At 45.8% G+C, this 15,549-nt stretch overlaps 1 protein-coding gene across 8 annotated transcripts in view; it reads left to right on the top strand.

Annotated features, from left to right (window-relative positions):
• MTMR3 (myotubularin related protein 3) overlaps positions 1 to 15,549 on the top strand; it is a 1,575,327-nt gene that overhangs the window by 1,519,816 nt on the left and 39,962 nt on the right. Inside the window, exon 22 of one of the 8 annotated variants that reach the window (XM_085633885.1) lies at positions 7,244 to 7,534. The exons of the other annotated variants lie outside the window; for them this stretch is intronic. Within the exon in view, the coding sequence (XP_085490011.1) occupies positions 7,244 to 7,367 (124 nt within the window). The 3' untranslated portion in view covers positions 7,368 to 7,534. Of the gene's footprint in view, positions 1 to 7,243; positions 7,535 to 15,549 lie in introns of those variants that run through there. 8 annotated transcript variants of the gene reach the window in all.

Raw genomic sequence — 15,549 nt, 5'->3', positions numbered from 1 at the left:
GAATTATAATTCTAAACTTTCCTATATGCACTTAATTACTTTTCGGTCTTTTGGCTACAATATTAAGATATCACAATATTCATCTACTAGATGTGCCAGCCTACAATCCTTTTGGTAGTCATCGGCCAGTGGCCATGGTGCACCTTGGTAGGCTGTCTTGATCACAGCAGGTGGAGGTCGGATAGAGAGAATCCAGGAAGGAAAGCAAATAAACAATTGTGGAGAGATCGGATGCTTCTGACCACTTAGGACTTTCGCCAATGCAGCCTAGAGTAGGTGACCGACTTGTTTGAGATGTGCTCATGAATGCTGTGTGTACAACAAGTCACGTGAATGTTCTTTGTGTATGGTTATTACTTATATTGTGCAAAGCAAATGCAAGGAAGGCCAGCTTCAAAGTGCACAAGGAGGACAGATTAAAAACGAAGTGGTAAATAGATGAACAAGAAACCATAACAAGGCAAGAAATGAATCAAACCTACAATTGGTAAACACTGGAAACGCCTGTAGGTCTGGATTTGATTTGCTATCTCCTGCAGCCTTAGACATTAAAGTGACACACACCGGAGGAAGCCAGCAGGAGTGGACAGAGGGCGATGGTTGTAAAGTAGTCCCTGGTGCAGAGAAAAGCAGCACTCTAGTGAAGGCAGAAGGACACACCCAAACAGCCAATCACATGAGAGATGAATACGCCACTGTACTGAGCCAAGACGTGATTGACAAAGTCGTAAGCCAATGGCTGAAAGGGGATGCTTTCTGAAAACCAAAGGTTGAAAGGGGCAGACTCAAAGCCTACCCTGTGTAAATTGTGAACAGTAGGTCTGTTTGACAGGTGTGCAGACAAACTCCAGACATAAAAGTCAAGAATCTGCATTAAACTTAGGGAATGCTGCAGCAGGGCAAACAACACCCTATTGATGATTGGAACAAACTGAAACAAAATGAGTCCTTAAAGTCCCCGATAACTGCAGCTGGTGGGCGTCCTTGGCATGGTACGCTTCAATAGCGTAATTTTAAAACTGCAAATTGAGTAGAGAGCTGTGCTGTCATTATATGAGGACACTCTGTGCCTGTCTTTGTGTGACACTGACTGCTCTGTGCCTGCCTGTATGTCTCTACTCCGCCCCAGCTTATATAAATAACATTTGCGCCAGGTGCTCGATATGTTTTTGCACATAATTTAATACCTGTGACTAAATAATGCGGAATATTTTTCGTAAAACAAAAAAACAAAAAACGGAGAAGGCACCCGACAGTTGCGATTCTTACCGTCCCTTATCTCTCATAAACACGGATGTAAAAATGTTTGCAAAAGTGTTAGCCACCCGACTGCAATTACTCCTTCCCGTTATGGTCCTTGCGGATCAGTCCGGGTTTGTCACCACTCGAGCCACGTCGCATAATTTACGTATGATTTTAGCCGTTATGCTTGTCCTGGAGCCCCAGCTGCCAGCGGTGGCAGTTCTACTAGACGCTGCGAATGCGTTCGATTCGATATCCTGGTCCTATATGATTGCGGTCCTGCATCGCATGGGGGTTCCCTTTGCCTTTACGAATTGGATTAAATTATTATATACCAATCCGGTGGCCCGGGTCAGGATCAACGGGCAACTCTCGGAGGCGATCCCTCTCCAACGGGGCACGCGGCAGGGATGCCCATTATCGGCGTTATTTGCTCTGGTGTTAGAGCCCCTAACTTGTATCTTAAGGCAATGACATGCTCAGACGGCTTTGCGGTTTTTGCAACGTCCGCTTGCAGTCTCCCTATATGCGGATGACATGGTGTTGTACGTCTGGGAGCCGTCGAAGTTTCTTGTGCAGCTTATCCGGGAATATGTTGAGTTTGAGCGCTTCTCGGGCCTGGGCATTAACTGGTCCAAGTCGACCATTCTGCCACTCACGGAGAGTACGCAGCACTTTGACGTAGAGTATCCCTTAATGTGGTGCTCGGATGCTGTAAAATATTTAGGGATTTGGCTGTGTAGGGACCAGCAGGCCGTCATACAGGCTAACTTTGGCACGGCCATTGAGCGGCTTGAGGGGCATGTTACTAGGTGGATTAAGTTGCTGCTATCGTTGGCGGATCGGATAGCGCTGATGAAAATGGTGGTTCTCCCGCGGTTTTTGTACCTGTTTTTAAACATCCCGGTGCACCTGACGCGACACTTCTTTGACAGGCTTCGCTCTCTCCTGGTCACACTAGCCTGGGGAGGTAAAAAGCCTCGCCTTAAATGGGAGATTCTAACACTCCCCTATGACCAAGGCGGCTTCTCCGCGCCTGACTTTCACCTGTATTATCTCTGTGCGCAAGCGCACTATGCCTATTATTGGCAACACGATACAGCTTATATTCCGCATGTGGCGGTAGAGGCCGGGGCGGTGCGCCCTATACCTCCTAAGGCAATGATAGTAAACAACTATTCAGTATTTGAAAAGGGGGAAGTTGATACGGTACAAACTATGGCTAAGGCCTGGCATGACCTTGGTCAGCGGGCGCACAAGTTACCGTTATATGCGCCTGGCCTGCCGCTCCTCCACCAGTCAGGCCTCTCGGTAACTAGTGAAGCTGGCATGCGCCAGACCCTCAAAGATATGGAGTTGGTCACAATGGCGGATGTGTTCCAGAGTGGCCAGTTCCTAACCCCGGATCACGTAAGCGCCCGAGGCAATGTCTCCGCCATGCACCTTTTTGCCTACACTAGATTACGATCAGCGATGCGAGCCCTTTATCCCACTTTCCCTATAAAGCCTCTGACTCTGGAGGCGCTACAATTGATATACACTACTACATCTAGGGCCAAGTTAGTCACCAGACTTTACAACGCATCGCAGAAGGATGTACCATCTGGAGAATCGGTTGCGTTGGCTAGGTGGAATGCCGTGCTGCCAGATCCCCTCTCGGAGAGTGATTGGTTTTATAGCTGCCGTTTAACGAGTCAGCTGACGGCCAATGGTAATCTACGATTGATACACTACAAATACCTGCATCAGCTATATTACACGCCGATGCAGCTTCATCGATATGGGCTGCAGCCCTCTGACACTTGCAAGCGCTGTAGAGCCCAGGGGGCTGACTTCTATCATCTAGCATGGGCATGTCCAAAAATTAATGATTACTGGAGCTCACTTACAAGAGTACTTGGTCTGATGGTTGAGGAGTCTGTTGCCTGTGACCCGAGAGTGTGTGTGCTGGGGGTCGATGCCAAGGTGAAACTATCCAACAAACATTTTGTTTCCATAGCACTGCTAATGGCTAAGCGTAGGATTTCCCTGTGCTGGGGCAGTAGGGCTACACCCACCACTAAGCTATGGTTGCAGGATCTGGCCTATTGCCGGGATCAATTCACGTCCTATGCAGAGGAACTACCTGCCAAGTCCAAGCTGCGGGATATATGGGGACAGCTCACGTCTTACCTGTTGAAACTCACGGACATCTGAGTCCTGACAGCTGTTTGTTTGAATATCTTGCATGCACTCGCTCTGCACTGTATTTTATCTGCCTGCCATGTCTGAGGTCCCATATGCCCTGGATATTGCACCATGCTGCACTATGAGTTGCGTAATGTATATGTGTATACCCTGCATACTATGTCAATACCATAATTTTGAATGATTGGCTACTGTTTGCTACTGTTTTTGTATGGAAAACGAAAAAGCATAAATAAAATAAAAAAAATGTGTATGTTAAATTAGGTTGCCCCTTATTCACTATTGAGTAAAATGTAAGTATCATGGAAGCCTTCACATTTATTGCCTAAATATTACAACTTCTCTCCAGTAGACTAATTCATAAGTATTTAAGTGAATTGCCCATCTGGAAAGCAACATGGATTAAGGCAGAAGTTAGCAGTGACTGTTAACATAATATGGACTGGATCCCCTACAGGAACCACGAGTAAAACTCTGAGAATCAGCTGGAATATTCAGTAAATTTACCAGAGGAACACTCGGTAGCACTGCCATGTAGGTTATATGATCCCTGGGCACGTCAGAGCACCATAATCTGCACTAATGTCACAGTGCACAGTTACAAGCAGTTGTACCATCAGCAGTAACTAACCACATCAGTCTATCAACTGAGACAAAGTACAACCAAAGCAAGATATATCCAAGACTATATTTGTTTAACCAGTGATTCGTGAAAGAAACAAATGAGCTAATTATGTCACTGGATCTCCTGCGTGTTCTTGTTTACATACTATTCTAGAAGACTCTTCAAGTCTCCGATGTGGCTTTGTCAGCCAGAACAATCATCTTCGAATCGCTATGGAGGAGCTCCAACAAATTTAAAACAATCTGTATCAAACCATTTTTAGAAGAACATGGGTTAAACCTGGAGGACCCAACATATTTCAGAATAGTATCAGGCAGACGATTTCTGATTGGCACATCATCCTTCATATTCCTCACTTAAGAATGTCTGCTCAGCTTTCTTCCCTATTTTTTTTTTTTTTTTTGCAAAAACATTTTTTATTGCATTACTCAAACACAATTGACATCCACAATGTTCATCTGGCCAGTGGCCGCCATCCGCTTATAAAATCACATCCAAATACAATCTGGGCCACTTCCACCTACCAATGCGCCGTCCCCAAACCCTCCCCTGAAATAATACAGCCCCCCCCACCCACATGTCAGTGTGCCGGGACGACTACTACCAGGATAACCTCTCTCAGAAGGAGCCGTATTAAGAGCCATGAGCCGCCCCCCCCCCCCCACCACAGACAGGCCCCAGGCAAAGAGGAAAAGGAGAGCCCCCGGCCCCCATGAGCCAATCAGCTAGCCTCCCCCACCCCTAAGTACCTGCCTGTTGCTCCAGTGCCGCAGGGCCTCCCTCCCCCGCTGTTACCCATCCCTGGAGATCAACCATTAGTGCTTCCCACGCCCGAGCCATGTCCAGAGCCTTGTCATCGTTTCTCCTAAGCGCAAGCTGCAGCCTGAACGTGCCCTCGCTACCCGCCCACTTGGTAAATGTCGCTCTCCACCTCGCGACGCTGGGACCCGTCCTCGACTTCCAGTGGAGCGTAATTTCTCGCTTGGCCACCACCAGCCCCAGGTCGCAAAACTTGCTAGTGATTTTCGTGCGCGGCGTGTGTGGAAACCAAAGCAGCAAACAGACTCCCATCTCCACCCGCAACTCCCGCCCTGTCACTTGGGCCAGGCATCCGACGACCTCCTCCCAGTAGCCACTTAAAACATCGCAGGACCAAAACATGTGTTTAAAGTCAGCCCCCTCCTCTCCACAACGAGGGCACTGCGGCATGGGGCCCCCAAAATACTGAAACAATTTAGCCGGCGTCAGGTATGCCCTATGCAGGGTGAAATACTGGACCAGCTGAAACCGGGCGTTACGCGTGCTCTTCCAGGCCCGTCTCTGAAGTGCAGGCCATGTCCGTTCCGGGATAGGTTTTCCGATATCGGCTTCCCACTTATCCTTCAGCGCAGTCAAAGGAGCTAGATGTTCCGTGGCCATTCTCTGATAGAGGCAAGTAATGGCCTTGAATGTGCCCGCCGCCATGACCACATACTGACAGCCGGCCGCTGTCCGCGGTTCCGATAGCCCCACTCCCCAGTGCCTCCGCAGCGCCGCCACCAAGGCCGCGTGGAGGAGATAGTCGCCCCTCGGAATCCCGAAGGAGTCCTGCAGCTCCTGGAATGGCCGAAGCTCTCCATTTAGGTACAGGTCTCCCACCATCTGTATCCCTAGATCTTCCCAGCGGGCCAGCCCCGACCAGTCCCCGCCGTGGGGGAGGGCCGTGCACATACCCAAGGGGATCTCCGGAGCGTAAGGGCGAGCAGCGCCGGCCCTCCGCAGGCTCCGGTTCCAACACAGCCGGAGCGTTCGCTCTTCGAGCTGAAAGACTTTAAAGGCTAGGATTGGAATTGACCTGCAGGTCGTGCTTGGCATGGGGTTGGCTGCAGGGTCTGGCCCTGTACCCAATATTATTTTATTTTTTTAAATAATGTCTTCTAGTATTTAACATTTTGAAGCTGCAAAGTGAAAACCCAACACAAGATGACATTGTGGTCCAGCTGATGAGCATAGAGCTCCAGCTTGGAGTGCTTTAAAAAACATATGGTAAGCTGTCCTAGCGTCATGGATTTAATGACCTGCGGTTAGTTTTCTTTTTGTACGTTGAGGGGCTGTTGCGCTACCTGCAGCCTACAACAACATTAACTAAATATTTGGTTGTGCCCCTGTCCCTTCTAGGGACACCACCAGGCTAAAAGAATAGGTTTAAACAGCCCTGGCAGGGCATTATGGTGTGTGCCAAACAAGGAGCAGTGAATAATAAATGATTGATTTTCATTTGTATTAATTTATATTGTGGGTGTCCCAGTGCCCACCCAGGACATCCAAATCTTTATTTTTTCTTGAGAGCTGTGGGGGAGCACCTGAGGCCCTGTTGCCTGTCGGTTCCCCTGCCATTAGCCATCCCAGATGTCGGAGGGAGCTGCAATTTGTTATTTGAAAAATATTGGGGAGCAGGGATGTTGCCCCTGTCCCCAAGCCAATACTGTTACCAGTGTCGGGGACCCCATCCACTGGGGTCGAAATTCATTTAAAGGAGAGGGAGGCATGCAGACCCACTCCTCGTGCCATTACAGGCCGAGGGGACCCCATTCGCTGTTGCAGGGATTCTGCTTGGAAGCAGGACTGTGCCTTAGGAGAACAGTATGTCAGAATGTAGGGGCCAAGTCTTTCTACCACGTCTGTACCTGGGGGCCCAAATCCAACTAGCTCACAGTGTGTTACCTGAATTACTTATCTTTCCAGAGTAGCAGGTGATTTTGTAAAACCTAGAACATGAACCTCTAGTCCCAAAGGGAACTGAGGAAACATATCATCACCTTAGTTTCTCACTCATGCATGTTCATAGTAAACAAAAGAGAGACACAAAGGAAGTTTACAATATATTTATTAAAACTATCGTAGTTTATTTTGTAAGCAGGTGCACTGCGATAAGTAAGCAAATACAACCGAGCAATGTAATTAACATTACTAGCTGGCTGTATAGAATGAACAACTCAACTATGGCAACTAATATATATATCCATCTAGGCCTACCCTCACTATGTGAGCATTATGTCTGCCTAAGATTATGGTTGATTTGTAGAGGTGCCACATTTTTTCCCTGGCACTGTATAAAATACCGATGCTCAAGTACAAAGATAAATGTACTTATTACAATGTGCTGCTAATAGCAGGTGCATTTCCAATTAATAATTTTCTCTCCCCCAGGCTCAACCACCAAAGAAGACAAAGTGGAGAATGGTTTAAAGAACGTTTTCCTTGGATTTTCCTATATAAAGTTAATTTGCAGTGGCAGTGTTTGGAGCATTTTAATTTGTTGGGCTGTCAGTAATGGGGATGGTTGTGTATTTGTGATTAGATCTTTTAACCACATCTATACCTCAAAAGCATCTTGATATTTATAATGAGAATGCTTACTCTCAACGATGTTACTCCATATAAAGATTGGCCCATTCCAAGGGACATTGAGATCACTATTAAATAGTACTAGCCCATTTTATTCTTGGTCTAGTGTGACAGTGTTTACTAGCTTACATACTGGTACATGTTTGTCAGCAGTCCATATTTGCAAGGCACTATGCTTTGCAAGAGGCACATGGATTTGGCTATGTGTGTTGCACTCTGCATGTGCTAGATCCTGTGTCACAAATTGCAATTTGTATTTTTTGCATCTCTTACAATGTGGCTACTGTACGCCTTTTGATGGTGGTTTCATTGCTGCATGACGTAACACATGTTGTGCATGATCATCTTTGCTACATTCGTTACATTGCAGTTTAGACTTCACTGTCAGTCTTTTAATATTGCTCTACAGCATCTTTTGAGCCTATGCATCTGTGGTTTTTATTTGAATTGTTAGTCTTGGTAAATCAAGCATTTAAACATTGTCTTGACTTATTTGAAGTAATTCAATGCAGCGGGAAGTATATAGTATATGAAGTTTAAAACTGTCAAACGTAGTGTTAGCTCACTATTTTTCTGAAAACTCACCCTGGCTTAGTGAAGAAACCCAGCAGGTCTAAATTATCTTAATAATGTTGATCTTAACCGGATGCACAGTGAATGTCTTTATGCCCTAAACCATAGGGTATATATTTTGGAGCTCAATGCTGCCTTTATTGAAGCACAACTAATCAGATGGTCTGTGGATGTCACTAGTAGTTATTGTTGCGTGACCCTCAAGTTTTTAACGTTACTCTGTGCAAGTCTCCAATTTGCTTCTTGTAAAGCTTGTCGATCACTATTGTGTTTGGTTGATGCTCGGCAGACCATAAGTTACATCACTGGCTTAAGGGCAGAGCATGTTCTAGTAAGGCATGTATTTGTCTTAAAACTGAATACCTTGGAGTAGAATCCCCCTGTGCTGTTTGTGACTGAGCAGCTTCATAAAACAAGAGTGTGGTGTTCAATATACATTGTAGTTCAGGAATAAACAACCTGTATATGTGTTCTTAGAAGAGATCCTTTATGAAGACATGACCAGACTAGGGCCACTCCCTGCTGTGCCCTGCCTTCTCTATTAGCACTCTAACACTGAACTCGAAGAATTCTCCTGCTGTCATGGGAGAGTTCCATAAGGTAAGACCCACGAATCCTACTAGTTACTCCACAGAGTTATTGAAAAAGTTGTTTTATCTATACTGCAAGGCTGCTTTGAGTGCAATTCCAGGGATCATGTTTATAGCTGGGACTTATTTCCTCATCACCTTCACTAGGCCTTTCTCTTTCCAGTCCTGGATTGAAACATGTTTGTAATAGCTCAATACTGTACATTTTAAAGGACATCGAATGGTGCGTCAGTACATGCCTTTAGTTAGCATAGCTACCCTTATCCCTTGGTGGATGTAAGGACGCCCTAGAACATAAAATCAATGACAACTTTATTTGTCGAGAAAATATTTTACAATTTTATTGATTAAACAGGTTGGCTTAGCTCATGGGCCATCCAGGTGTCCGCTGTGAATTAATCGAACAGCTGGAAGCCACCTTTAAAAAGCTAGAGCTGTCTTGTTGATGATATCAACACCAATGCACTTAGATTCTTTACAGCTCCTTCACTTAAAGTGGATTGGTACCCTACTGTTTACTTTTGCATCATACTCCTGACAAGTCAGAGCAAGACCTTATCAGTCTACACAGTTTCTCAGGATTTCATCTGTCCCTTGAGGGATTAAGGAGTGTCCATCTGTAATGACTCTCACTGACCTGAGTAATTCCCTTTTGATTCCAAGATCCACTATCTGGAGGTGTTTGTAGTTTCATTGTTTATGATCACCATGTAACTCCACCTTTTTTTGATGAAAGAAATATTTGCCATGATTCCCCTCCTTTACCTTTCATGTAAGTAAATGGGTGATTGGCTAGGAAACACCGACAACCAAAGAGGCCAATCCCTGCCAGACGATCCCTTTTAGCCTTACTCCTCCCCTCCTGATGCACAGGGCAATAAACTGAGGGGTGAGTGCCCCTTCTTCCTCCAGTGGCCTTATGTGCACAACTGCCATCCTAACTAGCAGGAGAGCAACACTAGGATGCTGTCCATCTCTGTCATCCTGTGTGTAATGGGGCCAGTCACAGAATCAATTTGCCTTTTTACATTGCTTCTAATGATTCAAAAGGATAATTCAGTGCACAGGTAACCGACGTTTTGAGATGTTGCATCTCCTGTTTTGGATTCCAGAATCAGTTCTTTGGACTCCTGTATGCTGCATGTATTTGTCAAAAGCATTCTCCTTTTTAGATTTCACCTGCACAGCGCTTGCGAAGTGCTTGTGAAAAATATTGTTTTTTAATATAAACTTAAAAGGGGCTCACATCAGGCCTCCTCTTTCCTGGCTTTTCATTGGTTGCTGTGTGTTCCACTTACTTTTCCTCCATTTCTATTGGCTGTAGCATATTTTCTTGCATTTACCAACACTTGTTCCTGTGTTGTTGCTCGTATGCTTCTCTTCTCAGTTTCCCGTAGCCAAATGACTGTTTCCATCCTCTTTTCTGGAACTATTTTCTAAAGGCTATTACCTGCAAAGCAGCATTCAAAGTGTCTATTTACATGTCCGACTGCACTCATTTTAAGCTCTCAACGGCCCCCGTCTCATATAAACTGCTTATGCCTTTTCAGTTTCATGCTAGCTCCTATTATTACTTCTTTCGTGGCGCTCACTCAGCCTGAATTTATTATGGATGTCTCTCAGGACCTTGCCTTAAATGTCTTCCTGCCTCTAGTTTTATTTTATGTATTGCTCAGTCTCCTCAGACTTCTTATAAATTTTCAGTGTTGAATATTTTTAGTTTATATGAACTTTGTTAAGGTTTTATTTAGCACTATTTATATGCATTTTGCAGAGGGCTCCCTTCATGCTGAGCTCCTCGCCTCAGATCTCTTTCACCCTTTACTGCCACTCCCCACCAGTTCCAAGATTTCTAGAAGCTTTGTAAGTCCAAATGAGTCACCCCATAAAGCTCTTGCCTCTCTACCCACTTCCCCCTTTGTTCTTGTGCTCTTCCTGTAAGGGATTTTCCGAGAAGGCAGCTGGGGCACTTTCCCTTTTAGAAGTGCAGATGCCTCTTTGTCGTTTTGTATCGACTCTTTTCAGGTAAGGTAACATTTCTTTTATGTAAAAAAGGGGAATCGCTAGATCTCAAAGTGCGAGATAGCACCTGTTTATATATATTTGTGCTGCTTTGTCTTTTCTTTAGTGGCCTAACGGTGCGCTGGGCTGTTATTTTTTCAGAGCGTTGTGGTGAAGGGCCCTCAAAGCTTATGCTGGCAGTGTTGGGCCCATTTTTAGGTCTCCCCTGAGCCAGCGCTTTAGCGCTGCTCTCGCGAGAGCTTTTGTAAATGGGGGATCTGGAAGTGCAAACGAGTGCTTTCAGGCCTCCAAATACAGTGCATGTGCGCCGGGCGCGCGCACCATTTGGCAGCCTGCGTGCTCACTTTCTTGTCCGCTTTGATGTCCTCAGTGAGCCTCGCGGGCACTGAGGACATCAAAGCGGACGCGAAAGTGCACACCATTTGCTTTCAATTTCGCGTACTTCTCGCTCCCCGTCTTTATTTCTCATCTTTAACCCCTCGCGTTTTCCACTCTCAGACGTTTCTTCTACTTAGCCTCATATTCGCCTCTGTGACTCTTCTGTAACTCCCACCTGTTTCTCTCTCGTTCCCTTTTCATGATTTTACCTTTTGTCCCCAACAGCCGGGCTGTGGGCTTATTACCACCTGCGTGATTGCGCGGACGAAAAACAATCTTGTCGCCTAAGCAGAGCCACCCCGGACTGTGTTTTTACGATTTGCTTAACTGCAGTGTTGTCCAAACGGCTCCCACCGCCTTATTCATGTGCGTTCTTATACAGAGCACCAAAAAATGCAAGCATACACCAAGGGCACCTTCCGGAGGCCTGTCTGGGTTCCCGATGGATGATTCAGCGGGAGAAGGGCCTACAGGCTTCATTGCCTAGAAAAACCATCCCCGCTCACTGTGGTCCTAGAAAGTACAGCCAAGCATGCCCCCCACTTCATAAGCAACACGCATGCACAGATCCGTGCGCTTCCTATGGAACTGCTGGCGTCCACGAGCCGCCTTATAACAATGCTGTGATATTTGCAGACCGTTCTGCAGTGTGAAATGGTGTCAGTCTGCAAGCCCTAGGCGCGAAGTGTCTGCGGGAATTACATTGGCTATCTATTAGGAAAAGAGTGCATTTCAAAATTGGCTGCATGATTTTTAAGGCTATAATGAACTTAGCCCTCACTATCTTGCTAAGAAATTGGTAATGTATCACCCTATATCCTCCCTCAGATCGGGTTCGCAGAAACTGCTCTCTGTTCCTAGTTAAGAAAGCTCGTTCAGGTGGCAAGGCTTTCTCATATCTGGCTCCTATTTTCTGGAACAGTCTTCCTCTCTTCTTTCGTATGGAAATGCCTCTCTCCCGCTTTAGGAAACTTATGAAGACTCATCTTTTCTAGCTTCCTGACTAGTTCGCTGTTGCTTGTGCAGAGATACCCCCAGGGGTGATTCAGCGCGATATAAAATTATAAATCAAATCAAATTAACAATGCCTATTGGCATTGTCATTTACATTGCCAATAGCTTTAACTTGTGTAACTGCGAGACCTATTGCATTGCAAATGCTTGTTTTCTTTTGCTTATTAGGACTACTCGCGTCCGCAATGCTGGGAGAGGTGTGAAGTTTTACTCTGCCCTTCGCATTTACTTAAGAGCAGTTGCTTGGGCCCGCAGCTATGAATTAGGGGTGAGGGTGTGGGAGGAGGGAGGGAGCCTGCAGCAATCTCTCAGAAATAACCGAAATGCATTTAAAAAATCAAAAACACTCTTGCCATTTTACTGTGTGATTAGAAATATACAGAACCACAGGCATAGATGTGTCTGTGGTAGTGTTCTGTATATCACTGCGTGAGCAGCTCTGGCTTTTTCAGCATGGCCGCAATGTCACCGAAGTCTGCTGGAGAAGTTCATGATTTATTCTACACGCACCTTAACAAATACACTGATTCAACAACATGTGGAATTGCATGGGGGACCCATGTAGGGATAAGTGAAGATACCATGTTTCACGTGTGCATGTGAAAAGTGTAACATATTTAAACCACATTATACAGAGAATGCTTACCCACAGCTCAACCACGCAGCAATTTGCACAGTACAAGCACCAAAAAAGTATTAGAAACTGAAACAGTGCATTCTTGCTGCTGTCTGGCAATGCTCTGTTATAGGGAAGACATGACTTGGCAGTTCGGGCTGGACTGTTCCCATGAGGCACTGGGTCAGACTGATTTGCATATGGCCTTGTCTGAACTGGGGTGGCAGAGTGGGCTAAAGAACGGTGATGGATTAAACCCAGATCAGTTGACTGGGGGTGAGTGCTTGCAATGTTCAACACTCCGTCCATCATTTCCTTTCGTTTTTGCTTTGTTCGCCATAAGTTGGCAGGGTATGCTCAGACGTGAGTCCCTTGCTCACGTTGCCACTGGATTCAAGCAAGCCTGGCTGAAGAAGGCTGAAATGCCAGAAACCGGTCCTAGGAAGCTTGTTTCCGGTCCAGGGAAGACATGACTTGGCAGTTCGGGCTGGACTGTTCCCATGAGGCACTGGGTCAGACTGATTTGCATATGGCCTTGTCTGAACTGGGGTGGCAAAGTGGGCTAAAGAACGGTGATGGATTAAACCCAGATCAGTTGACTGGGGGTGAGTGCTTGCAATGTTCAACACTCCGTCCATCATTTCCTTTCGTTTTTGCTTTGTTCGCCATAAGTTGGCAGGGTATGCTCAGACGTGAGTCCCTTGCTCACTTTGCCACTGGATTCAAGCAAGCCTGGCTGAAGAAGGCTGAAATGCCAGAAACCGGTCCTAGGAAGCTTGTTTCCGGTCCAGGGAAGACATGACTTGGCAGTTCGGGCTGGACTGTTCCCATGAGGCACTGGGTCAGACTGATTTGCATATGGCCTTGTCTGAACTGGGGTGGCAGAGTGGGCTAAAGAACGGTGATGGATTAAACCCAGATCAGTTGACTGGGGGTGAGTGCTTGCAATGTTCAACACTCCGTCCATCATTTCCTTTCGTTTTTGCAATGCTCTGTTATCCACATGAAATACTGTAAAACTTGTGCAGATGGTATAACATGTTCTGTAGCTGCAAGTGGTCGACTGTGATACCACTGTTGCCGTTATCTCATCCTGAACACCCCATCTCTACGGCTGCTGTAACTGAGAAACACCTCATCCCTTCGCGCTTGACAGCTCTGGGATCACATTTTGCCAAGGTCTGCAGTATGAGGCATGGGAAGCAATGGGCCAAGCAATATTGGTAAGGTTAATTCACACTAAATCATCTCAGAAGGGTCTCCACCTGCTCTTTCTTTTTGTACAAAACTGCATTTATCGCTGTGCTGCTTAGAGAGGAAAAGATGCATTTAGGCACTTGCCCCACCTCAAATAAAGTAAACCACCTGGAATAAAGCAAACGTCTAAGGGGGGTGGGGTGTTCTTGGAACAGAAGCCGTATTGCCAGTTGCGCCAAGCTCATTTTCTTCTCACTGAGGGAAAGATTCCTCTGCCTGAATGGATCAAAAGTTAAATATGGTTCAATGCCCGAATATCCTTTACCCGTCTCCTCAATATAGTTTGCATGTTTACCTACTTTCTTGACATCTAAGCCACTTGTATAGGGTTGGTTCTCGCTGCTTTATAGTACCACCAGTAACAGCATAATATATTGTCTTTCTCAATAAACAAGTCCTAACACCCTTGCCTTGGTTTTTACCTGCTCTGGACCCTGGACTGTGGAGACTGAAGGATGGCGCTGGATCTGCAGGATGCTTGTTTTGAAATCCCCTTCTTGCATGCCCACAGGCATTAACTGTGTTTCACTGTGGGGCTCCAAGCACTTCCAGTTTGCTGTGTTCCCGTTTAACCTCATGTGTCCCTCAAGTGTTCACAAAAGGTGGTTTCTGCTCACTTTCACATTTTGGGGATCAGAGTAGTTTTACCTACCTTGGTGATTGGATATTGAAAGCCGGCTATCCCCAGGTGATAGTCTACCCCTTCCAGATGGCCTGAAACCTTCCTCATTCCTTGGGGTTCACTATCAACATGCCGAAATCACACCCAACTCCTTTTATCAGATCAGTTCGAGACGCAGTGCAGTTTCACGCCTACTGCCTGGTGTGAAGAGTCCAGGACATTCACGCGATGATCCTGATGTTTCAGCCGCAAGCCTGAGACTAACTCTGAGGATACTGGGTCTGATGTTCGCCTGCATCCTGCTGGAGAAACACACCAGATGGCATATGAGGACTGTGCAGTGGGACCTGAAGTCCCAGTGGGGACAACATCAGTGGAATGTCTCTGACCAGTTCCAGATTTTAGAAGGGGCTACAAAAGATCTTCAGTGGTGACTTTGGAACCAGGACCTGGTCAGTGGCAGGTCCCTCCCCCTTCCAGAGTTGACAGTGGTGACCAGTTCACCTCTTCTGGGGTAGGACAGCCACTTGAGAGAGAGATGGAGATCAGAGGGCTCGGGTCTCGGGGATACTTAATTCCACCAACCTCTCTATCTATATCTTGTAGAGACAGATGTGACGTGACGGTGCTTATATAGGTGCCATCCTTTTTTTTTCAGTGTCAACACGTGGATCCCGGATAGCTACTGAAGTCATTTTTGACCAACTGTTTTTCAACTTTTGTGAAGAGATTTCTTCTCTTCATTTCAAAAAGCTTTTCTTCGGCAATATTGTCATAAAAGCAAGGCAAAACAGTATACATAATTTGATAAATTAGTGGATCTTACAAATCAATATATACAGTGGTAAAAGCAAAAAAAGGTTAATCATGACATCTTAGAGGATTTAAAAATAAACAATTTCATCAATGGTATCGCCACAAAATTCATATATCATACAGTATACAGTACAAGCATGATGTATAATGTAGTAAAATACCACAACTCAGGGGGTACAAACCTCAGGACGCAAGGTTAACCAATTCAAAAGTAACCTAT

This window comes from Triturus cristatus, chromosome 11 (genome assembly GCF_964204655.1).
Source record: "Triturus cristatus chromosome 11, aTriCri1.1, whole genome shotgun sequence".
Taxonomy (NCBI): Eukaryota; Metazoa; Chordata; class Amphibia; order Caudata; family Salamandridae; genus Triturus; species Triturus cristatus.
This window is presented reverse-complemented; position numbering and strand designations above follow the sequence as displayed.